Genomic DNA, 26,220 nt, shown 5'->3' with positions numbered 1-26,220 from the left:
CCAAAGGCACCAACGCTGTGACTATGCCGTCTTTGATGGGTTATTCCTCAATCTCTCTCACCTGTCTCACTGCATTTTTCTTCCTCATTTTCTTCGTCTAAGCAATCTGGGCTCTCTTAATTTGCAAAAATACGAAGATCAGTCTCCTGTAAGCGGTGCAATCTGGAAAATCTGGGCAAGTCTGCAATGCCAAAACTGAATCTGAATCCAAGTCTAGTTATCCCCGGAAAAGATGGTGGTGTTTCTCGGCTCGATTTTGTCGGCATGAGAGTGAGAGAGGACGAACGAGAGATGGGTGAAATGACATAGACAGAAACGATGTTGTAAGGTATGGAATCCAAGCTCAATAACGGTGATTGTTGAAGCTGGGAGTGAACGGCGTTGTGGTGGAGTCGATGAGGACGATCTCCCAATTGAAGTCGGCGATGTCTTCTAGTTGGTATTATGTGTCCTTTATTTAATTGTTTAAGGTCATTTTAGGTATTTGAAAGTTTTATTGAAGGACTTGGCGCCTCTTGCAAATTAGGTTTGCGCAGAAGTAGTGGAAGCAAAAAAAGCCAGTTTTTCAAAGCTAGCTTTTGATGCTTCTGTTTTTTGGCTTTTTTTTTCACCCAAGACTGTGAAAAAAAACTGAAGTTGAAAGTTTACCAAACACAAAAAAGCTGGAAGCTTTTTTTGATACCTGCTTTTTTCAAAAGCACCTCAATATCAAATTAGTACTTAGGCTCATGGGAGAATTGGGATAGGGATTCAAAATGCGATATTGATCTAGTATGTCATAGTAGCATATGATCAACTACTTTCTACTTAAGTCCTAGTCAAAGCCTTTTAGGCTCAACCAAATTCAATTGATAGACGAGACCAACAGTTACGTGTTTAAGGTCGAACTTAATGCCATGTGACTAAACTCAACTTGTGCACAAGATCGATGCATACGTTATCAAGTTGTCTAACTCGAGAAAACTTGTGTATCATTGATTATATACAACCATATGGCCGAATTAGCGCAAACCAATACCGTCGGGCTAGGCAGTTCCATGTAAGCAAGTCTATGGGAGACCCCGATCTTTGGCTTGGTCTAGGGGAAGGGATTGGAGCAGAGCTTCTATCTTTGGTGATAGGTTGAATTGTTCAAGTGCTTTGCGTTGTAGGTTAACCGGATAGTCCCTCTCACACACCCAATACGTGGCTCAAACCCACGTGCGCACTTGCAAGACAGACGCCTGGACAGGTCAAATACTGGTCCGTCTGCATTGCCTGTATTGGGACCCATACTCTCATTTGATGATCAGTGGGAATGGAGCCATCGGAACCGTTGATTATAGGCCCATCAGATTGGCAGCATTAAACTCTGGACTGGATTCCTCGTAAGGAAATTTGAATGATCCTTTGTCATCATCCGTTGCACACACCTTTAAAGTACCACCAAGAAAGGACGAGAGAACTAATTAGCCATTTTTCTTAGAAAATTCTTTGTGTATGACGTTTATTTTGTGTTCATGAATATTTTTTTAGAATGTACAGGTAACATTGTTGTTATGTTTTGTTAACGACAAAGACATTTACACTTTATTATATATATCATCAGTTTGTTCTATATTAAAAAATGAATGTCGGTTCAGTAATTCTATCTTGACATTGGTTGTCTACTTGGTGCTCCAGGAAGATAATGAATTCCTTGAAATTATCCTCACAGTTGGGAGACAATGACCACTGTATGGCCAAACAATCTTGAACAAGTTATAAGACATGAAGATTTTAGCTCACTGCCTAAAAAAATTAAAGGGTCGATTTATAACCACTTTAGTTTTTTTTTTTTTTAAATTGAAATCTAAATTTTGAAAACTCAAAAAGTAACTTTCCATTTTGAGTTTGAGGTTTCAGTTTTTGGTTGAAAACATTAACCAAATAAGTTTTTAATTAAAAAGAACCCATAAACGAAATAGTTCTCGAACGACTCTAAATGTATTTACCTCAAGAACTCCATCTTGAGCAGCAAATCTTCCGGCCATAGTCGTGGCTTGTCTTGAGCGTCTTCCTTGTTTTTCATTTTCACATTTCCCTTATTTCTCCTTTTGTGTCTCTTCTCTTATTTCTATCTCTTTATTTTCTTTTATATGTTCAATTCATAAAAGAAACGGCGAAAAAAAAAGGGAGTGCGAAAATTACTTCCCTTTGAGTGAGGTTGTGCTTGTAATTTTGGATATGCATGATTTTAATTTAAGTGCTTTTCCCAATTCCCAGTTGGGTTTCAGGTTCAATCATTTTTGAGTAATTACAACCGATGGTTCTCTCTCTTTCTTTACCCTTATCAGCATGGACTGTGATAGTAGTTAACCACTAGTTTTTCGATTCAATGGGCACCAAACAAGGGGAGTTAGAAGACTTGAGAAAAGGGTTACAAGGGTCAATAAGCTTCAAGAGTAATGCCAGGAAGATTAAATTTGTGGATTAAATTTGCGAACTAAATGATATGTCACCAATAGAAAATGAGCATGCTTATTAACGTTTGAGTAAAATTCAATCATCAACTTCTATATCATTTAGCTTACAAAATTTAGTCTACAAATTTAGTCTCCCTAACATTACTCTAAGCTTCAATTATTGGGGATTACACAACCAGAACTTGAAGCATCTGATCATTCAAAGGGCATAATCATGTGACATTGCAGATAAAGAAACCTACTATTTTGCTTCTTGAATCGGCTGCGTTGTTTACTCCGCGGCCGGTGAGCGAGCTCGATGCTGCGGCAGCCAGGTTCAGAAAGTGTAGAAGAGTTACAGGACTAGAAGAGACCTGGCAGATTGTGCTGCTTGGGTTGAGGAACTGTGGTTTGCAACTCTACCTTAAAATACGATGTTGTATTTTTTTTTGCTACACTTTGTTGCTTGGTGCTCAGTCAATCTTTTTTTTTTCCTTCTTGTTTGTTTAACCTTTGAAGGTGGCGGACGTTGGAATTTGCAGCTCTGAAACGAAGCTCGGTGTCCTTCTACAACATTGAGAAACATGACAGTGCCGATCGCAGTGGTCACGGGCTAGGGCACAAGGGCTGCCAATAGGTACACATTTTAGTGATATATGAATCAGACATCTGATGAAATGTGTTTTTATGGAGAAATAAAAATTAACGGAAAATGTTTGATTTGTGTTTTGTAGGTAGGGAAGGGTTTGTGCAAGGATGAGAAGGCTCAGAAACTAAGCTCTGCAGCACTGGCTTGAAGCTGTGAGTATATCTATGACACGCCCCAATCCCGATGTCGACATCGGGATGGGAGCGTGTCAATCTATCTACTTCTTATGCAATTTTGTTCATCAGGACTGTTCGAAGAATCCAAATTTATTATAGTCATTAGTTAGACTGTATGAAATCTTTTACTATCAAAACCCAACCAAACCGCCCACTAAGATTTAAATCAACCGGTTGTTCATGCAGTTCATGCACAAGCACGTGGGTATCACACTTCAATCCTAATAATTGTTACATTTGAAGAAGAATCGAACATTTGACCTAATCTAATTCTAACTCATTTTTGCAATAACACTCAAGCTAACTGTGATGGATTTGCTTCATTATTTTATCAGATTGATCCTCGCCATCGGTACGGACACAATTTGCCTTTTCTACCACAATGTGTGGTCTAATTGGTAACTGGTAAGTTTGCCTCATGAGGAAAAACTTTTCCTATGATACAGTTTTATATAATATCACCTTTTTACTATTTACCACCAACGCTATATATTATATTAACCTTTTCCTTTTACCTCCCCTGCAGCATGAAGGCTGGATGTTGGCGATAGCAAATGCACAAACCTCGACAAGTGTCCAAGAAGTCCTGGTTTACAACGTCAGTGCATTCAATATCTTGGACCAGTAAGGACTTACAACTGCGTACTCATATACTTCATTACTTAATTATAGTTAAAGCAACCGTTCTTCTCTGAACATGACGTTCGTTCTTTATTGAATAACATATTGTCGATAACATTGACAGATAGCATACCAATAGAAAATGTACAGATATTATTCATAGAAACATAGACATTACCGTTACAAAATCCGTCGCTAATAAATTTTTATTTTTTTATTTTAATTTTGTATTGCAGAAAGAGAGGGAGGCATATGAAGTGATCGTGGAGAATGAGAAGCTTGCCCACACGCAGAGTGGAATGCTTGTTGACACAGTTGAAGAGTCAAAGTGGATTTTTGTGCTCAGCACATCAAGATCTTTATATAAAGGCCAGAAAAAGAAGGAACTTTTCAGCACTCAAGCTTTGTTTCTGAAGGGACTACGACCAAACATGATCATATATATATTCATCACCATCCTTAGCCGAAATCATGTTGCACATGAGTAATTGTAATAGTTATCACAAACTCTGCACGATAAGCATTCACCATCCTTAGCCACGCAATTATTCACTTGTACATATGTAAAATTTCTTTAATACGGTCATATTATCATGGAAATGTCTAAAAATTTAGAGAAAGAAATGGAATTTTTTTTTTTGGGGGGGTTTGGAATCTAATGTTCGACAATCTCTAAAGTTTCTTTTTAAATTTGTATCATTTCTATCGAAAGCAATAAATATCAATATCGATATTTTGATATATCCACAAATATTTTCACAAGTTTGCATATTGATATTTCTACCTATGCTTGTATTTTAAACAGTACGTGCTCATGCATTTAGCATCCAATTTGAAATACTTCGCTGAGAATAAGCCCAGGTGGATTTCATGCAACCAATACCACGGGCAATAAGGTTCCATTTGAATCCAACTTTTATTAAATTCAAATTCAATTGATGATCATCTCAGCTTTGTCTCCCTTTTGATTTGATCAGCCATGTTCACGTGCAGGCCTATCTCGTTGCCAATTATCCATAACTCACGCTGTCTTTCTGAAGTTGGACTCTAGATCCCCACGTGCATGAATTGCATGTAGAGTAATCTTCAACCACAGGGAAAATCCCTAACAGATCCGTGAATCCTTGATTTCAATCTGGAATCTTCAAGTTCATCAAAATATTTTCACAAGATAATTACTACAATAATTCAATAATAATACCGGGATTGTTATTTGCACTCCAAAATAATCATTTTGTATTCCCAACTTTCTATATTTGAAAAGAAAATACACTTGCGAGGAGTGTAAAATGAAATTTTTGGAATGACAATAATAGTTCTCATAATATTTTAGAAAAAATATTAAAATTGAGCTGCCTCAATTAAACGAGCTGAAGGTGCAAAATCGGGTCCAAACAGTTTCCTAGAGCAGGTGTAAATTTTGGCCGCATGCCATGGTCATCAATCATCATCTCAATAACGAAGGTGTCACTTTCCACTATAGTTTAGATTTATTTCCTTATCTATTTATGATTAGGTATATATGCACCAGTAGAATTGGTTACAAATTTTATAAACAAGTATAAAACAAAAAGACATTAAACCCTAATTTACATACGTTTTATTATTTGTTTAGCGTTCCTTGCGGCTACTAACTTTTTGTCAAGGAAACAATATCCATTTACAAGTCTCGGAGTATTTTTTTAAAGAGAAACGACATCTTTCATCAGTGAAATGGGCCAATGTAAGATTCCTCCTCCACTTGGAGACAAATGTTTCGACCAGTTGCATCGGGCCCCAGACTCTCATGCTGATGATCAGTTGGACTAATGGAGTCACAGCGATCATCTATTGCACACATCTATAGAAGACCAACATTAGCTATTCGTTGTTGTTTCTATAAGCGATATCGGGGGAGCGGATTCAAATATAATTGCTCGCGAGTAAATGTTTTTAACCAGTTGAACTACAAACTCGTTCTATAGAATGAGCTATTTTAGTTTTATTTTGGACGCATACTAATAACCATTGTAATATTAAGGGAGTTGAATGTAATCTTGAGTTAATTACCTTGACATTGGTTAAGTCTACTTGGTGATCCTCCAAGAAGCTAATGAATTCTTTGAAATTGTCTACCGTTGGGAGATAGTGATCATTGTCTGGCCACATAGCCTGAAGAGTTACAAGACAAGGAATTTAATTAAGCTAAACAATTGAAGTGTAAAAGAAATAAATCAGTATTTATGAAAATTCCATAAAACGAAAGACAGGAATGTCGATAGACATTCATGATCCGCTTTGATTATTAACTCCAACATAAGGCACTGAACATCTTATCACTTATCAATGCATTTTTGACAATATCGATACGCTTATGTTTCTGAGCAGAGAATGGTTAATGTACCTCGAGAACCCCATTGTGGGCGACTATCTTCCGGCTGCAGTTGCAGCCCCTCCGGACAGAAAGCTAGAGTGCTGAAAAATACCTTCCTTTTTCTGCCCTACATATAAGTCCCTTGATGTGCTGAGAACAAAAATCCACTCAGAGCCTTCAAATGTGTGAACAAGTATCCCAGTTTGCCTGTGCATAAGCTTTCCATTTTGTACAATCACTTTATATGTCCCCCTCTCTGACTGCAATAGAAAATGAAAAAGAATGCGCGATGGATTTTGTATCGATAATATCTGCCTTTCTGCAACATAAAATCTACAGTCTTCCCCTACAATATTTTGATTTGTAAGTTTAAGTCCTTACTGGTCCAAGATATGTGATGCATTGACGTTGCAGATCGATCCTCGGGCAGTTCTCGAGATTTATATCTTTACCCTCACCAACATCCAACCTTAAGTTCCAGGTGAGAAAAAACAGATTGTCAATGTTGCCATGGCAACAGAAGAAACCAAAAAGCTAATCATTTATCATACAAATTAAACTGTCGTAGAAACCAAAAGGTTTTCCTCAGGCAAACACACAGAGACGGACACTTACCAGTACAAGAAAGGTTGGCTGGTATTGCAATCCGACCAGATTTCGCGGTATAACTGCAAATTGTCTCCACACCGATGGAATGGATCAATCTGATAAAAAGATGGAGCAATGAAAAATTATTGCATCAAAAACTTCAAAACAAGATCAAGAAATTTAAAGGTAGATATATAGACTCACAGCTTCAAGCCAGTACTGAGGAGCTAGTATCTGAGTCTTCTCGTCCTTGCACAAACCCTTCCCTATCTACAGAACACACAAAACTTATGCAGTTAATTTTGAATTAACCTCCACAAATCACATCTTAATTCGCAATCTGATTCACATATATATGTATACCAGTATATATACAGACATATATATGTGTGTGTGTCACCAAAAATTACCTTGGCAGCCCTTGTCCTAGACCATGTCCACCGTGACACAGCAGTTTCGTTTTCCTCCGAGTTGAAGAAAGATATCGAGCTTTGTTTCAGAGCTGCAAAGTCCACGGCCTTCCACCTGCAACAATTAGACAAACATAATAAACAAGGGATTTCTTGTACACCAAGGAACAAAGGTGTAACAATGCATGACATGGGTTTTTTGAGGTGCAATCACAAACCATAATTCCTCAACCACAACAGCTGCTTCTGCAAGGTTACGTCTAGTCCTGTAACCCTTATACACTTTCTGAAACTTAGTTGCTGCAGCATCGAGCTCACTAACCAAAAATGTTTCAGGTTTTCCATCCATTGGAGAGCTCAAAACCAAAATAACCTTCAGAGGCCCTAGCTCTTCCTTTATCTCCGAAGACAATACATACATATCTAGAAGACGTTTATGTCCATATATATGCTAGCAGACCGACTGGCTGCAAGCATAGTTGTTTGAAAATCAACGTTCATCGCACGGAGTTTCAAGGAAGTTAAAAGCACCTATATTCAATGGCGGGCTTAAGCTTAATGTGAGATTAAATAAATTTGACTCATGACTTCTGCTGTCTCTCTTGAATCAATTCCATCTTTTGGGTAGGTAATATAATCTACATTAATTGATGAAAATTTGCATTATTTAAACAATAGCATTAATCTAGAGCTTGAACAAATCACTTGTTAGTTTTACATAATCAAAGAACAAATTTCCATTCACACTTGTAGCATAATGTAGCATAACACATTTTGTATAACTAAATTGAAATTGGAAACCGAAACTTAGTAGAACAAATAGGTCTTTGTCCTAATCTCTGTGTCCATCACGGTGATTCTCAATTAATCTTTTAGCCGTATCAAGTAAATATTTTGAGCCGTCGAGCAAATTCTCAAATATTGAATCAGATGCTTCAATTGTTGATTCTGTAGATACCTGATGTTGAAGCTTATTGGCCTTTCTATGTAAATTTTATAGAGCCATTGGAGCTGCTATTAGTTTCTAAATCGTCTCTCCTTGTTTTTTAAAGCTATTTCACCCTAACTGTTTCTGTGCTGCCCATTCAACCAAAAAGCTTGTGTCTTTAGTATCTCAATCCATGAATGTTGCAATCACTGAAGAATTTTGGTCTGTGTCTCGAGAATGATTGATCATCCAGTACCATACGATTCAGTGCAGGATAGGTATTAAGGAAACAGGCAGGCGTAAATTAGGTCAGTAGGTCAGTGTGTTGTATCCCCGCCCCCTTACCCTTAAGATTAAAGTAGTTTAAAATATCGGCTCTCAAAATAATGTATCATGGAAACACTTGAATCAAATACAACCCATCAAAGCATAATGGCCACATAGCTACAAGAGCATCAGAGATTGAAATACAGTAATTAAATGGTAATTAATATTATGACCAAGGTTAAGCTAAATTTTACATGCAAATCAATAATCCAAATGTGTTATAGAATCCACGCTCATCTTGCTCTTCTTCCTTGTACTTCCCGTGCAGTAGATGACTATTGACCACTGGGTTGAAGGAAGTTAAAAGAGAAGGATGTAAGCAAGATATAAATTTGCTTGGACAGATAGAAATATGCACACACACACATACTCTCAGTTCAGAATTGACGAAAAAGAAGCCCGTGATAACTACAGTACAATTTGACGATTTCTACTCATCAAAGAGGTTGAATCTGAATTCGCAATATTTGTATTAGCACCAGATTCCAAGTATTGGGTGGAGTTTGTAAGCTTACACATTCTGAATTTCTGGTTATGCCGCACTAGTCATTGATTGGGCTTTCCGATGGGGCGGAATGTGGAGCCAACCCTTCATCGTGTCATACGCACTAAAACCGATTGCCACAGAAGGAACAATCTGACAACACAGTACAAATCTTTCATTAACAAGACAAATCATGGCCGAAGCTTGAAACCAGCAGAGCTATAATATGAACTGTGAACTCTTAAAGCTATTAACTTTCTACTTCAAATGCAATGGAATAACGGGAAAGATGCATCACAAACCAATGAAAACGTAGGCGTTTTATTTCCCTAAAATCTCTATTGAATCTATCTTTAAGAAAAGCATAAAGAAAAATACATAATTGAAGTATCAACAGAGAACCAAAAACACAAATTTATCCTCACAAAAGTACGCTCAATCAAATCTGAAATTCTGACAAAGTATACTGATTTGACACAATGAGAATAAGAAATCACCTTGATATAGTTAACGCTTAGGCCGGAAAACAACTTTTTCCATCCTTGATTACGGATAATATATTTAAGACCGTCCATCGTGTTTCTGTACCTAACACCACCTTGATCTGAAGAATGCAGATTCTCGACCTGTAACATCCCACATTATATGTGAAAATCCAAACTAAATGTCATATAACCTTATGACTCCGTGATCCTTATTGCAACAAACTTCATTTCACAACAAACATCTAATAATTTAAAAGGCGGAAGGGAGAAAACGAATCTACACTTGCAAAATTATAAATAACATTGACAAAGCGATACCTGCATTTGCCTCCTAACAACATCCAACGGATATGTTAGAGTTTGCCCAAATAACCCAGCCAAAGCTCCACAAGAAAGACGCATCACAATGGACTTTTCATACTCTTCAGGAACATGCAGTTTAAGTTTCTCATATATGTAGAACTTTAAACCAGCATAGGGGAGTATTCCGGTGAGTGTTGGGCCTGATCAAGTAAAAGAAGCTCCAAGTTAATATTAGCTTGTCCATTATATTGCATCACGTATGAATAAACGGCACCTCCAATCAGTAAAGTCTTAGCAGAACACTCAGTTATGAGATACACAGAATGTGGTGACAAATGGTTTTGCCACATCATAATTAGAGAAGCAAATGCATACCTACACCTCGATAGAGACCACGGAAGCCCCCCTCCTTGTAAACACTTGAAAGCACGTCCCTTATGCCCTTATAAACAATTTGATGGTGGGTGCCTTTCATGCCATAATTAATGTTTCCTCGGGTATTAACAACCTGTTAAACCATAACAAAAATAGATTAAACAATGAATCAATGAACTATTACAAAAATCGCTTTTGACACAAAAGAAAAATGTACAGATAAGACATATGCAAGACACTGACCTGATAAGCAAGTTTGGTGCGAGCTAGGTCCAAGGGATAAGTGCATAAAACTGCTGTCCCTCCGGCTGCTGCACCGGCTAAAAGATCAATATGAGGCCCTGATCCTAAAGCAGAATAGTTATTCAAGATCCAACACCTGTACTGCTCATATGTCATGTAATGTAAGGCTGCATAAGGAATAATTCTAGCAACACTTGCTCCATTTCCTCTGAAAAACAGACAAGAAAGTTCGAAAATAATTGTTCTGGTGACATGTATAAAGTTTGATACCGAAACTTAAATAGTAATTGTTCAAGCCTAACTTACTTGTAGAATCCTCGAACACCTTCGTGCTGAAATAACTTCTTCAGAGATTGCCACACTCCGAGAGAGCGGAACTCTGTCCTTGTCTATAAGTACATGAAAACAAATGCAGAAAATAAGCACATAACAACGAGATGCCTAGCATGAAGAAAAGGCAATAGAAACATGTCCGATCAGAATTATTCACAATGAAAAAAATTCCTCAAACATCCATTCACTATATACTAAACTAATTAGCCTCGAAAAACATGAAGCTTGTTAAATGCCTCACCTGCAAGAGTATCTTGGTTCTTTCCAGCGGCGCAACCGCACTTTTAGCGAATCCACCAGCAGCACCACCGGCAATCAACTCCCTAACATAAACCGGCATACTACCAATGTACGAAACCTCTTGGCCGTTTGATGGGGAAGCATCAACCAATTCCGCCACATTAGTAGGCAAGGTAGATCTTTGCGTCGAACCCATCTCAAATTCCTCGAAACAAAACAACCACCAAAGCCAGAACCTTTCGTAAATTCGACAAGTAAGTTATTATCCGCCCTGCAACTTGAAGAACTCCTTATCCCATCTATCTCTCGGAAAACAAAACGAGACGGCCTTTTGCTCAATGGGCAGGTAAAATGGCCTGAGAACACCCCGAATCGAGTCGGGCACACTCAGAAACCGATCCTCCACCGCAGTGATGACAAGATACATTCAAGGATATAAATCTGACCGGGCAACCACACCACCAAAACACTCAAAATTCCCCTTCAATTATTACAGCAATTCTCAATTGAATCAATCACAAACCCCCGAACCAACCGAAAACTATCGAAAAATCCTAGGATCAAACACTCATGAAACATAAACGAAAATCGAAAATCACACGAAACCCATCAAAGGTTTCTCCTTCGGTAAGAGACCCAAAATTCCAAACAACTGAAACCCCTTTAATCCAATCGAAAGACACAGCCTTTTGGTTTGCAAAAAGGAATCGGATTTGTGGGTTTTGTTTGAAACAGGAAATGGAGGAGGAGGAATCGAAGAGGGAATTGGAAACCTACCAGGAATATTCGAATTGGAAGATTCGGGTGAGGGAGAAGAACGGGACGAATGATTTGGAATTTAGCAAAAATATATGATGTTTTCTTTATGGTCCTATGATATTGGAAATGAATGAATCAAAGTGCCCGTCTCCTTTCGGGAGGAGAAAGGAGACGGAGAGGTTTCCTCGGACTTTCTCAGAATCCTCTGTCGACAGTAACCTGACTTCTCTCTCTCTCTCTCTCTCTCTCTCTCTCTCTCTCCCCTTTGTTTCTTTCTCTTTCTTCCCAACGAGCGTTAAATATTTAAAGGGAAAATAAGGAGAAATGGAGGGAGTGCGTGATTGGTGGGAATTGTGTACATGTGACTACACTGATCCGTCCCTAGTCTTTGTCCACGTGGAGTTTTAGGTGTACCCTCTGCTGAATTGAAAATAGAGTTTTTCTTTTTTTTAGGTAAATGAAAATTCACGTGTAATATGCTTATTCGAAAAGCACTTTTAAATGCTTTTAAAAGAAGGATAAAGAATATCTGCATTCCTACTTCTGATGCCCTCTGTTTGTATGATCACGGTTAAACAACGTAAATATTTTATATTACTATTTATTTTTATTTTATTATCTATATAAAAAAATAATATAAAATATTAACGTAACTTAACCATAATCACACAAAATAAGAGGGCATCGGAAATGAGAAGGCAGACAATTCTTGTCCTTATAAATTATTTTCTACTTATAATAAGCAATGTTTTTTTACAAAAGCAGTCTCAAACAAGCCTAGTTGTGCAAATGAATAAGTCTTTGGAATTTGTGACTCATACAAATTGTAGATGTGAATGAATATAAACTCACATCAAAACTAACCTCACCACGTGTTAGACTTGAGTGATTGAAGTTGAAAATCATATAGGGAATATTTTTGTTCACTATGGTCAAGTGAAGATGATGTTTGTTATTATATTTATTACCGTTAAATGAATTTGAATTCCGAAATCTGTTTAGTAAATAGACATAAATCTTAAAATTTAAATTTATAAATAAAATGATAAACATTACTTCAAATTATATATACATGCAGATGTATCAAGCCAGCTAATATTTTTTATTGGGAAGGGAATCCATACAAATAATAAGGTTCTACGTTAATACGATGCTTTATGCTCAATATCTTGTCTTCTTGGATAATGACTTATATGGAATTGGATTTTCAACAAAGCCAGTTATCGTATCATTTCATTTTGATAGGATAATAATATGAGTAAGTTTTAACACATGATATTATATTATTAAATCAGAATATTACGTGAACTATTTCATATAACTTATTCTTGTCTGCTTTGAGAATTTTATTGGAAATGCAGATTGAGGCTTAAGCTATTTTGTTTACATGTTTGATACTGAGGCAACATGATTATTGTAACTGTCTTTTTTTTTAATTTTTTTATTTTTAAAGGGACTTGTTGGTGATTTTGCCATGTTAGTCACTTTCTGGAGATCGAAAATATTGACAAAGGCATTTCAGCATTACATTGGTCATCATCATGTGATTCATCAATGCTAGAAATCAAATCCAAGACAAAATTATCGAGACTTCGCATGATACAAACATCAAAAATCCCAATCCCAATGTGTGGGATCAAATCTAATAGAAAATTTGAGAATACCATGGCTTTTAATTTCACATCTTCAATGAGACTTTCTAATTAATTTTGGGATCAATTCTAAATGAGGCTTGGGAAGTTCAACTATGTAAGTTCATCTTTTACTCTCTGCCTGAAATCTTAACATAACATCAAATCGGCTGATCATCACCAAAAAAAAAAAAAAAAACAAAACAAAAAAAAAATCAAATCGAAAACAAAACAAACAAATGAAACTATACACTCCAAGATAAACAAATAATTAACATAAAAAATGTACATTTGACCTTAATTATCCTCATCGTTATGTTCTTGATCACTTTCTTGGTGTTTGTTTTCTTGTTTGTGCTCGGCCTCTTGATTAATTTTGTTTTCTACTTCTACTCTCTTCATTCTTTGGTCCGGTAATGCGTTCGGATCAATGAAGGAGGATTGCCTGCTTTTTGGGCGATAAGCCGGAATCCTCCTCCCCTTAGCATCATAAATCACAGCTTCATCCTCATCAGGTACTTTACATTTCTCACCTAGTATGATCGTCTTCATCCAGATTGAGTCTTCCGGCTTCAACTTTCCGTTCTTTCGCTTGTTGTACTCTTCCTTAACCTTATCTTTTCGTGCCATCGACAAGCTTCGTGGCAATTTAATGCTCAAATTCGAGAAGAGCCTTCGCTCGGAAGCAGACTTTTTCAATTTAGGTTTCATGTCGAGGTTGCCGGAATAAAGCTGTCCTGAATAAAGTTGTCCTGAGTTCTTCATTCTTGGAGGCAAAGGCAGCTCTTTACTCATCATTGGATCCTCATTTTCTTGATCTCTTTCCAAATCTTGTTGAGGTGTTTTGTTCCCCGTCTCCGCCAATGCAGCTTCCGATGTTTGCACATTGCAAGCATCGGATTCCTCTGCTTCCTTAGAAGCAGGGGATTCAGAAGGGCGCGGAGAAGATTTTCTTCGAAAACTACAAAGAGCCGTGATTATGGCAAAGGTGGCGGCCATGGCAGCAGCAAAGAAAGACAAAGATAGCAACGGATGGATTAGCAGGTTTGTCTCATCTGTGGAAATTCTTCTTCCCATGAGGAGGACTCAAACATCAAAAACAAATTGGGAAATAAGGTTGCAAATTTGCAAAATGTTTTAAGTTCTTTCCATGTTTTTCTGTGGTTTTATCTTCTGCTTTTAGGCCCCTTTTGGTTTGAATCTTCGGTTCGAATTCAAAAGGGGTCCCTTCTTTTCCACAATGTTGTATGGTTTGATGTTTCTTTCCTGAGAAAACAACAATGGAGTTCCAGTAAGAAAGTCATTAGAAGGATACGAAACAGAATGCTTGAGTTTAGGAAATGAGAGGTTACAATGCATGGACACGGTGGTATCCCCTCGTATTCCCGTGTCATGTCGCGTTGTATTCTTTTGTGGTCATACAACAATTATTCTTATAAATTTAACATATCCTTATGTCATGTCGTATCTCCGTGTCCATATCCAAGCATCGTAAATAAGAGGAAAAGTAACTACACAATCATCTCGAAGGGCCTTTTAGTGAGTAAATTTATTGTAGGCAAATGTTTGATGTTCACTTCTAGTGGGGGAGGATGAGAAATTTTTGTTCCCATGTTTGAAAATGCTGAGATCGTATTTTTCAAACGAGCCCTAAGCTTAATGTGATTGCGGAAAATATAAAATTGTACATTCTTATCTTCCTAATGGTCCGTCTACATTCAAACACTATAAATAAAAACGAAGATATTTTTGTTGTTACTTTAAAAGGTACTAAACTCAAAAGTGCTTTATTTCATTTTGTTTTCACATCCAGTTGCCACTTGAGCTAACCCTAACAACTCACCATGTATGAAAGATTTGACATCAAAGCACCAACCAAACAAAGGTAGCAAATCAACTTTTTTTTTCCTTTTCCTTTTAGGCCAACCAATCAACTTAACTTTAAACTTTGATTGTCTTGCATTTGATTTATAATTCATGTCGACACACATGCATTCATAACAGAACAAAAGACAAATTGAAATTGTGCATCCACTATTCTTTATTGCTATGAAGTAAGGACTGTGAGACGGAAACGCTTTATGCGTGTAATTTCGTTTTGTAATTTTAACGAGTTACTTTTGTATATGTCAAATTAAAATTTTATGTATGTAAAAAGTATTGCTCAAACGAGTCAAGTTAGTGGATTCCAAAAAAAAAAAAAAAAAAAAAAAGAATCAAGTTAGTGAGTATTCATGTATATTGTATGTGATCATATTGTTATTTTTTTGGTATGTAATCAAAACTTATTTTTAATCAAAATAGTTCATGAGATTGCCATAACTTCTCACTTTGGTCTTGAGATTTAAACTCAATAGAAATAGTCCACCGTCAATCATTTTGCTCATTTTGAAAAATCTTTGTTATAGTGAAGGAACCACCCGTACAAGTGAAGGGGTTGATAAGACAAAAATACCCTCAATTTAACTGAGATTTTTCACGGAATGACCAAAATGATTGGCCGTGGACAATCTCAAGCAAGGCTGGATGGAAATAGGGACCAAGGTGGTCCCATCATCACTCGAGTCCGGAAACAATACATGTGAAGGTCTTTTGAGAACTTTGCACAACAAGCCCACCAAATGAATAAACTTCTACCAATTTTAAATAAGAGAGACTAAAGTAAAGAATTATGTCAACCTCAGAAACTATTTTGATTACAAAGCTGAAATAAATTAAAATTAAAGTTACTGTGCTTACATGTCATTCACGTCGCTACAAAAATATTGGCATACAACAAATACAAAACACGCGGTTGTCAAAATTAATCTCCATTAAAAAAGGGTTTAATTTAATTAACAATAAAAATATTGTTAAGTAGAAGTCAAAGCCCGCCAATATTTGGAGTATTAATTCACAGTCCCAGCTATTTGCCGAATCTACACTAATCTGTCTTCTCCCAAATCTTCACGAATATAATTCTAATTATTTTATTTTATTTGACGTAAAAAATAAGTTTTCAAATTAACTATTTCAATATTAAATTACACACCGAAGCTTTTGTAGATGGTTTGAACTCGAGATGCAGAGAAATAAATAAATAAAAAACTTCTATCCATAGCAACAATTCACCACTGTAAGTTTATTTTATTTGCTGATTTATAATTTTAATTAATTCATAACTACGAGAACAATTTAAATAAAACGAGTCACTTAACATTATATTATTAAATAAAACGTCACGATGACAATATACAGTGTTCGGTTTGTAATTCCAGACAAAATGACGTCGGGTTAGAAAGGGAATGGAGCATGTGGGTTATCCGTGCTTCACTCACCGGATACATAAAACCCAACAAGCGCACCAATTTGATTGATTTTATACCAATTTTAGGATCAACCCATTTGTCCTTTCAAAGAACCCCTCGCGTATGCTCTCCCTCTCTCTCTCTTCCTCCATCGATTTTGCATAAAGTTTCGTGCTTTTGCCGTTAAAATAACATTTAATCTGCATAAAACTTACCCATTTGCCTCGGTTTTTCTTGCCTTCAGGTCTTTTTTGACAAATGATGCTGGATTGACCCCAAAAAGTGTGAAAAAAAAAGTTGCAGACTTTGTGAATGGAAGAGAGCAAAAGCAGCAAGTTCAGGAGGATTTGTGTGTTCTGTGGAAGCAACTCTGGCCGCAGAAAAGTGTTCAGCGATGCTACTCTGGAGTTGGGTAATGAACTGGTATGACTGCTTTTGTTCAACTTTTTACACTCTCTTTGCTTAATCTTTGTTTAATCGTGTTTATTGCTGTTTAAGTGCAGCGTTTTTTGGTATAAAGATGTAATCTTTGATGAGTTTGAATCCACCTTGAGTTGCTTTTTGATGGGTTTTTGGTGTTTTTACGGATAATGGGTTTCACAAAAGAGCTTCTTGTTGATTTGTTAAGTTTAGAGTTGTCAAATGGCTGTGTATTCTGTAATGCCTTGAAACGGCGAAAAACTTGCCTATCACGTGTTGTATACCCCTTTCTCTTTATCTCTCTCTAGTCGGATGAGAGGGAGGGGGGAAGATATATTCAATATGTTTCATGGAAGTTTCTCTCCTCGAACCGGGTTTGTTCTGTTTGCTAATCACCACCGGGACTATTCGTGTGCTGTGATTTCTGGTCAGGAATGTTAAGCACTTTTGCAAAGTGTATATCTTTATGCAGATGCATTGACTAAGGAATTTATACGCGTTTGTTTTCGATGCTTAATTTTCCCCTAGAAGATGATCTGGGAATTACTTGTTTACTTTTGTTGGTGGATATTGCAGGTGAAAAGGAAGATAGATTTGGTGTATGGCGGGGGGAGTGTCGGGTTGATGGGTTTGATATCGCAGACAGTGTATGAAGGAGGTTGCCATGTTCTTGGGTATATATAAATGAAACTTTTGCTTTGAATTACTAATGCAAACAATGTCTCTGTTGATCATAAAAATGTCGCTCAAGTAAAATCTTACCTGCTTTTTACATGCAGGGTCATTCCAAAAGCTCTCATTCCTCTGGAGGTATCTCTATATATCTATATACTGATATTATCCTCGTCTTCGCTAGTCATTTTGTAAATTCAACTGTTCTTGATTGATTTCATGCTGTTTTTTCCCCTCAATTCTTGAAAATGTTTGATGTGAAGTTTTCACATTTTAAACGGGGTCATCGTACGCGTTCTTAGTGGATTCGGGGAAGAAATTGCTCATGGTCTTTTATTATCTCGGTTTTAAAAGATATGTTACGGATAACTTTGACAGATATCTGGTCCATCCGTTGGAGAAGTAAGAACAGTTGCAAACATGCATGAACGCAAAGCTTTGATGGCTCAAGAGGCTGATGCCTTCATTGCTCTTCCTGGTAATTACATCGCAAATTCTCACTAAAAAGTTTAAAAAATGCTCGTGCTTAGTACATTGTTAATTTCGGTTTCAGGAGGATATGGAACTATGGAAGAGCTGTTGGAGATAATAACATGGGCGCAACTTGGGATTCACATGAAGCCGGTAATGCATCAATTTCCGTTCTTGAAAATGTTATGATAAACTCCTACTAATTTTGAATGTGTAACTTAGATATTACTCTGTACAGGTTGGTTTGCTTAATGTAGATGGGTACTATAATACCTTGCTTGCGCTATTTGACAATGGTGTCGAAGAAGGATTCATCAAGCCAGGTGCTCGGCATATAGTTGTCTCTGCTCCAACAGCCAAAGAACTTGTTCAGAAGATGGAGGTATAGTGATAACCCGACTTTTCTATCGTGTCGATGAGTGAGCTTACTCGTTTATTAATCGAAGAAATGGTTTTGAATTCCAAAACAAAACAGAAGCCTTGATAAAATTGACAATGTGTGCTTTGGCAGCAATACATTCCTTCCCATACCCATGTTGCTTCTCATGAAAGCTGGAAAAAGGAGCAACTCGGTAAAAGTCAAGCCAAGAACACGCAAGGTGAAACTGTTACCGGCAATAATTCTTTCACCTAGACTAATTATTTCCTGCTGTGATTCATCAATACTTGAATTGTGTGGAAGAAACTATTTCCATGAGGCCATGGACCTCTCCTTTCCATGTGCTTTTTCGCAGCGGTAATTCGATTTCAAGTGAATTTATTCCGTCTTTCGTTGCATACTTTCGTTCATGATCGATTGAAACGGAAGGAAGTTGTTACAGTTCTAAATAGTGCAGAACTTAGGCATCCCAAAACTTTTATTCTGCAGCTTATATTTTTAGTTAAGTTTAGAAATCATAGCTTCTGTCTTAAGTCATTGAGTTCTGCAAGGTCCCACAAAGAGGTTCTTGCTAGACTTAATTGGTCTACAAGTCATAATTGAATACTGAAAGTATACCAAAGTTATTGTCTTGTCAATTTCGAAAATGCAGGTTAGGCTAGTTGGTTAGAAAAATGTCTTGTCAATTTTGAAGATGCGGTTTAGCCCGTAAATTATCGTCTTGTCAGAAAATAAAAGTATTGCAAGGTTATCAACTGCTTTTGGGACAGTGGCTATCCATCTTCTTGGGGGAAAGGGATCCTCTCTGGATCCTTTTCATCAAATTCACCCCATCAACTAATCTGAGTCCTTAAAATTTGATCCAACAGCTACAAACAGAGGCCCACTTTAAAAGTTGTAATAACTTTAGCCGTTGAATTAAATTTCAATGGTTCGGATTGTTTGATAAGGAGGATTTAGTGGAAGGGATCCAGAGAGGATCCCTTTCCCATCTTGGGGACCATCTTCTCTGTTTTTCCCTTCGTTCCTTCCGTTGTGTTTGGCCATTTTGGGTACTGAACTTTGCCCTGTAGAGAGAGAAAACAGAGTAGTACAGTCATGGGAGGCAAAAACCATATGACCTGTCACGTTACTACTTTAGAAGAGCCCTTCATGTAACTTTTTATGTAAAAGTTGGCAACTCACATGCAATGCTCAGGAAATCGCCAGGAGAACGATTCACCTACATCTTGAACGTTATTGTGATAGTTTCTCAAGCTAAAAACGTTCTGGTATGGGAGAAATTTAATAACAGAGAACTGACTTTTGTACACTCATTTTCTCCTTCTGCACCTCATTGTTTATTTTTACCCCTTTTGATTTATTCAACTCAGTTGCTAGAAATAAAGGTGATGCTGAGAGAAAAAAAATGCGTACAGAAATCACTTCCCTAAACACGAGTCACGACAATGCCTTACCAGCCTAAGATACCGCACAGTGACATTTTGAATGTGGGATTGGCTCTGATTAGTTTCCCTACAAATAGAAAAGTAGGGCATATAGAAATGGTGGGTGACATGACACTTGTGCCCTACTCATCCTGGTTGTGTTGGGGTTTTGCATAATGCATTCATATCACTAGTTGTTGATTGCACGAGTCCAAGTAATGGTGGGCCCCTAGAGGTGTAGGGTTATGTCGTACAATAAGAGGGACCTGGTTTCTCTGCTCTCTCAATTCTCATACACTTCTATCTTCTCTTATTTGTACAGTCACGGTTAAGTCACGTCAATATTTTATATTGATTTTTTTTATAGAGATAATAAGACAAAAAGCAATAATGATATAAAATGTTGACGTGACTTAACTATGATCGCACAAATAAAAGGGGATGAGAGTGTATGGAAACTGAAAGGGCAGAGAAGCTAGGTCCCAATAAGAGAGGTCCTAAACCCTTAAAAGTGGGTGCAAGGGGTCGTCCCCTGAAGTGATTGCAGAGGTAACTAACTATTTACTTGGGTCCTACGGCAACCTTTTCTCTCTGCTCATTCTTCAACGGATATCTTTCATCAAAATCACCGATCCGGGTTTTTGAAATTTCATCTAACAACCCACCTATTTTGATTCCTTAAAAACTATAATAATTTTTTACCGTTATATGAATTTTCAAAAGTCTAGATCACTTGATTCGGTGATCTTAGTGAAAGAGATCCAACATGTCTTGTTTTTGGCATTATTGTCCTTGTCATCATCATTGTGTTTGCCTGTACTCCAAGAAATATCACAATAATGTTCTTATAGAAACAAAAAGGAGCGAAAGCTCTCAAATAATGTAGCAAATTGCTTGTATAGACGACACGTTGATACTTTATTTATGTCATATCATAGAATACATAAGACTATTTGCTAAAGATGTACCGGTAACCCCGGTAGCGGGGACAATATCGACAACAAATTGGATGGTATTTGAGAGTATTTCCCAAGAGAAAAGCAGCATTGCAATTGAAAAGGCGAAAACTTACAAAAATCAGAGAGCTATCTTCGAACCAACTAACTATTAGTCTAGTGGAATCTCTCTCTCCATTTCAAAGTATAAATTTCATGTTTATACTTTTGGGGCGAAGAAATCATATGGCGATGAAAGGTACACCGTTTTCATGAAAACGAACAGCGATTGATAAACAGTGAGATATACGTGTACCAAATCGAGGAAAAAGTTAGACATCAAATGTTCATGAAATACGGTGTAAAGATTTATCCCAAGAGGAATGATGTCAAAAACTCATGCCCTCTGATGTAGTAAGCATACCCTACTATACACCAGCTTTTGCCTAAACCAAAGGGAGTTGCTTCTCGTAACTTGCAAGTCCGCCGATGTGAGATACTTTATGCATATACAACCTCTCCGATGCCATCACATCAAGCCTTCTCTTTCGAAGCAGTTGGTATCAAATGATGCAGAGTTGCTGCCTGAACAACAGTGCTCGGGCTTCCATCCCTAACACGGATAGTCCCGGATTTCCTCTGATCAACGCCACTCTGTAAAAGTTGTCGTAATGGTCGAGGAAGGCGTCGCATCAGCCGTGTTGAGCTCACAAGCAAAATCACACCGACAATTATGAGTAACCTGTGGTAGAAAATAATTTGGAGTAAGCTTCACAGAAAAATTCCATATTTCAGCACCTCAAACAACGTGAACAGAGTTTTTGCAAGTTGAGAATGAGAATGAGGAGGAGAATCAGTATAAATTCTACGCAATATGTATGCAAGCCAACAATATAATAACTTTGGACACCGTTAAGGGATTCAACGAAAATAAAAAAAGAAGTGTCGGGAAATTGATAGATTTCCTAAATGAATTTTTCATCTCACGAAAGTGCTGATCAGGTTTCCTAAATGAATCACGATAGCTGATGAATCATTCCACATACACCATACGTCAAAACCATCTGGTCTAGAGCAGTTCCACCGTGTCTAAGGCCCCCTAGGGCTATCCACTATTTAATCCACCCAATGAACAATAATTTCCCTTAATAAACAGTAACTGCCTTTTGCATCTTCACCCCTACACGAATAGCCCTGACAATTGACAATAAAATATTAGTATTTTTTTATTTATAAAATAATACAAAATAATTTTTTTAATTTTTTTCCTTTTTCCTTTTCATTTTTTTTTCTAGAACACTCTTATATTTTTCCAGAACACCCTTCATTTGACTGGTTCCCTCACGTCACCTAGCCCTTTCTCTCATTTCCCTTACACACTCTCTCTCTCTCTCTCTCTCTCTCTCTCTACCGACGCAACCATTCCCCCTCATTTCTAAAACCTCTCTCTCTCTTTAATCTCTCTCATTCTCTTTCTACAGCTCCAAGAGCTCTCATCCTTCCTCTTCTTCGAAACCGAAGCAAATCAAACTAACAAACTCTAAAATCTCAATCCCCTGGATGAGAAGAACTTGAATATATCCTTGCATGCATCATCAGAGCACCATTTGGGTGATCCACCATTGAAGCCGAGAGCTTCAAGCTTCCATTGCTCAAACCCAGATGAGGTTATTGCCCTACTTCAATTGCTTGAGTTATTCTCTGGTTTTTGATGTGTTTCGAGTTGAAACCCTTGGGTTTAGTCTCTGCCATTTGTCTGTGAGTGTATCATCACCCTCGGCGACGAACTCTGGCCGGAGTTCGAAGCCTACTGGGTTTTAATTTTTTTTAATTTTTTATTAATATTTTATATTTTTATTAACTTTATAGTGTGGCTGACGTCGCCCTGACGTCAACCCACGTCACATCCACTTCGAGCGCTTGGGCCGGCACGAATCACGGGCCTCTCCCTTGGGCCTGCTCGGGCTCGCTCACCAGCACACGCTGGGCTTCATCACTCAGGCTATATGGCCCTGTTCCTGTGCCTGTCCTTCGGGCTGGAGCACACGGTGGAACTGCTCTTAAAGAGTCCTCAGGCCCAAAACTAAGATTTAAAAAGCTTTAAATATAAAAAAAGCCAGCAAATAAGTCAGTATAGCTATCTTAATTTACCATCCAAGCATCAGTGAAAGACGAGCTGTTGGTGCTGAAGGCAATTTTTCACCCAAAGCAAGCATTCCAGCAAGAACACCAGTCACAATTGATGCCACAGCAGCACATGTAGACACTACTATTGCCCTCCCATGCTTTAAGCCCCAAGTCTGTCAAAAGATACAACTCATTAACAACGACAATAACTAACTTATGAAACTATAAATGCATTTCATGGGACCGACTTCAGTTTACGTGAACACATTGATATGAAACTATGAACTGAGTAAAGAATTCAACGCACCTGATAATAAAACCCTGTACCACTACAACATATGCTGATTATGACACATATCGGAACCAGTATGCTGTGGAAACCCTGCTCCAAGAATACAAATCCCATCTTCGATATTACAGATGCCATCCTGCAATAAGATGTGTGATAATTACATTATGATTTTAAACGTGGCTTGACAACAACAGCAGCTTCATGATTTAAGTCAACAATACTTAAACTATCTATCGTTTGTGACATAAAGTACACACAACTGACATGCTCAACACATCATTGACATGTACTAGCATGCACAACTATAACTCTACATGCTTTTTAATAATTTCCCTCCTAGAATTGAAGGATGAGAGAGATGAATCTATATATGATAAGAAACATATTAATGCATACTAGTGCTGGACGGAATCATACCCGAACAAAATGCCAGATTCCAAGCCACATATAATTTCTTCAACAACTTCATATTCCATCTGTACCACAAGCAGATATCAGTAAACTGGTAGTGGGCACCAACTCAAACACTAAAGATAGACGAAAAAGAAGTAATCAGCTTACCAACTCCTGTTTTTTGCGTTGACGTCTGTAGATGCGTAGCCACCCATTAAGGAGGGCCTATTTAAAGATGCCTTGCAGGGTTAGAATCATTAGATTGCATAAATCCAAGTGTTCAACTATAAACATTAGATGATGCACGGCATAAGGTTAGGTACCTACAAACAAGAAGGCGACTACAATTGCCAACCATGGTAGATGAAACACAGATATTGCGGAAGCCTTTTGCTCCTCACCTCCGGCACCAACGCCTACAAATAAAAAATCTAACACTGATCATTCTTAAAACAAAACACACGGTCAAAAGCTAGTAATGCAACAGTTCCCATCGAAGACAATTGAACTTCCAAGAATTATGAAGAACTTACGTTACCTATAGTGCCAATGCCTGCTAATGTAATCCCCATCCAGTCAACAGCATTCATCATTTCCTTCAGATAAAAATGGGAAAAGATTGAGAGAATCGCAAGTCCACACCCGGAAACTGGTTGTATGACAGACACCTGAAAATTACATCATCCAACATTCACCAAAATGTGGCATTCCATTAACTCCAACCACCAAATAGATGAACAAAACAAAATAAAAATTACCCTAAAAACCGAAACTAAAAAAAATAATCGAAAAATCGAACTTTCGAGTTGAAGCACTTACAGGTGCTAGGGACAATGCTCTCAACATTAGCAAAGCTCCAAATATATCCATCAGAAAACCTATCAGCCATGCTTTGTTCAAAGCATACGCCCTGATCACCTGCAAACGCACAACACATAAAAAAATTAGAAATTTTGTTGTAAATCCTGAAAAATTGGGAATTTGAAACGAACCCAATTCCCATTTGGAAATGAAATCCCGGAATCCAATTCCAAGATTACAAATTGGGATTCGAACAGCAATCACGAAATCGGAAGGGCAAAATGGGCAGGCAAAAAATGAGGGATTGCCTACCTTGAGCTTGAAAGAGAGAGGAGGAAGAATGACGGTGCCCTTCTTCTGAAGAATTTTGCCGATGTTATTTCCGGCCGTCGCCACCAGCGTTAGGAAGATCGACTCCCACATCCCTCTCTCTCTCTCTAAAACCAGTCAAAATTGAATCTTTGATTTTGTGTCGTTACTGTTTTGGGTTTGGGTTTAGATTTAAACAAGAAAGGATTAGTTGGGACATAACAGCAATACAGTTCTGGCAAACGCCAGGGGATTGAAGAAATAAGAATTAAATTACTGAACATGTGCGCTGGAGAGAGGGAGATTTTTATCTAATTATCTGTTTTACAATTAATTGGGTAAATAATTTGTATTTGTTACCGTATCATATAGGATGAATTGAAGAGATTAAATAACATAGATTAAATAAGTATGTGAAAAAGGAAAGGCGGTGTATGAATAGCGCCATTCATAAAAAAAATTAGAACCATTCGGATATTTTCAGTAAAGAACCTAGGATGAATTGTCATATAGAAAACCCAAACCCCAAGTCAACAATCCTTCGTTTTTTTAAAGGGATGGGAAAAACACATTATTTTTCTCCTTGTACATACTATTTTTTTGTTACGTTGTTTTTATTTAATTTATTCAATTTGATGGTAAAAAATAAAGACCTATATGTGGAATCCAATTTTGTTGTTGTTTTTTTTATAAAATTAGTATATGGGCACACACATAAAGTGTGTGAGAAAATTTTTTGTTTTTGTTTTTGAAATAGAAGGAGAGAGAAAGAGAGTGATAGAGAATGTGAGAAGTTTTTTGTTTTTAGTTAGAGATATGTTAGAATTACATGTAAGGTGATGTTTTTGAAAAAAAAAAAGCAAAATTTGGTTTTGTGAAATTACATTTATGCCCATATTTCTTATTCATGTTCTGTTTTAATTAGAGGGTTAAACTGATAATTTCAAAGAATTTTGGTTGACAATGAGTGTTTTATTAATTAGTAGAGATTTAATAAAATAAACTAATAGAGACAAGTGGTTCAAACTTGAGATTTCATTCACTAGTTGTAATAGAAATACCATTAAATTAAAAGTTAGTTCATATTTAAAATTACATTAAAGTGTTGGTCCCTTTGTAATTTAATGTTTGTGTGATATAACGAAAGGTCAACATGTCTTGAGTTCGACTTGCAACTGCATAATTCAGTATATCATAATTACCAAGCAGAAAACTACATTAAGTAAAATCCTTTTTATGTACATCTAAGGAATGGAATGCGGAACCTCAAATGACTACAAGTCCTTTGCAAATTAAGCAAATTATTTGAGACATTGATAAAAGCAGCAGCTAATTACAGGCACTTTCTGGCCATATCATGTTCTTCATGAGACTGAATC

The 26,220-nt window shown here is 37.1% G+C and overlaps 3 protein-coding genes and 2 pseudogenes across 3 annotated transcripts; 2 read left to right on the top strand and 3 right to left on the bottom strand.

The window, feature by feature from the left end:
- Window positions 1–1,979: 1,979 nt before the first annotated feature.
- LOC103927539 lies at window positions 1,980–4,332 on the top strand (annotated as a pseudogene).
- Window positions 4,333–5,554: 1,222 nt separating this feature from the next.
- Window positions 5,555–7,412, bottom strand: LOC103927537 (annotated as a pseudogene).
- Window positions 7,413–8,501: 1,089 nt separating this feature from the next.
- LOC103927526 (mitochondrial carrier protein CoAc1) lies at window positions 8,502–11,356 on the bottom strand. Its single transcript, XM_009336467.3, has 8 exons — window positions 10,940–11,356; window positions 10,672–10,754; window positions 10,366–10,573; window positions 10,123–10,255; window positions 9,763–9,947; window positions 9,457–9,585; window positions 8,991–9,112; window positions 8,502–8,760 (listed from the first exon to the last, which is right to left on the bottom strand). Exons 1-7 carry the CDS (start codon window positions 11,132–11,134, stop codon window positions 9,008–9,010), a joined length of 1,038 nt encoding a protein of 345 aa, XP_009334742.1. The 5' UTR covers window positions 11,135–11,356; the 3' UTR covers window positions 8,502–8,760; window positions 8,991–9,007.
- Window positions 11,357–16,596: 5,240 nt separating this feature from the next.
- LOC103927525 (cytokinin riboside 5'-monophosphate phosphoribohydrolase LOG8-like) lies at window positions 16,597–18,941 on the top strand. The gene is made up of 8 exons (XM_009336466.3): window positions 16,597–16,736; window positions 16,860–17,038; window positions 17,612–17,709; window positions 17,815–17,845; window positions 18,086–18,185; window positions 18,261–18,331; window positions 18,417–18,560; window positions 18,690–18,941. Exons 2-8 carry the CDS (start codon window positions 16,928–16,930, stop codon window positions 18,810–18,812), a joined length of 678 nt encoding a protein of 225 aa, XP_009334741.1. The 5' UTR covers window positions 16,597–16,736; window positions 16,860–16,927; the 3' UTR covers window positions 18,813–18,941.
- Window positions 18,942–21,091: 2,150 nt separating this feature from the next.
- On the bottom strand, window positions 21,092–25,140 carry LOC103927524 (probable magnesium transporter NIPA9). Its single transcript, XM_009336464.3, has 9 exons — window positions 24,845–25,140; window positions 24,551–24,649; window positions 24,270–24,399; window positions 24,059–24,147; window positions 23,900–23,956; window positions 23,756–23,814; window positions 23,354–23,474; window positions 23,071–23,219; window positions 21,092–21,661 (listed from the first exon to the last, which is right to left on the bottom strand). Exons 1-9 carry the CDS (start codon window positions 24,953–24,955, stop codon window positions 21,454–21,456), a joined length of 1,023 nt encoding a protein of 340 aa, XP_009334739.1. The 5' UTR covers window positions 24,956–25,140; the 3' UTR covers window positions 21,092–21,453.
- Window positions 25,141–26,220: the final 1,080 nt, after the last annotated feature.

The sequence above is a fragment of a genome, unplaced genomic scaffold (genome assembly GCF_019419815.1).
Source record: "Pyrus x bretschneideri cultivar Hongxiangsu unplaced genomic scaffold, Pyrus_bretschneideri_v1 Contig28, whole genome shotgun sequence".
In the NCBI taxonomy this organism is placed as follows: Eukaryota; Viridiplantae; Streptophyta; class Magnoliopsida; order Rosales; family Rosaceae; genus Pyrus; species Pyrus x bretschneideri.
Note: the sequence above shows the minus strand (reverse complement) of the source record. Positions and strands in the feature narration are given on the sequence as shown.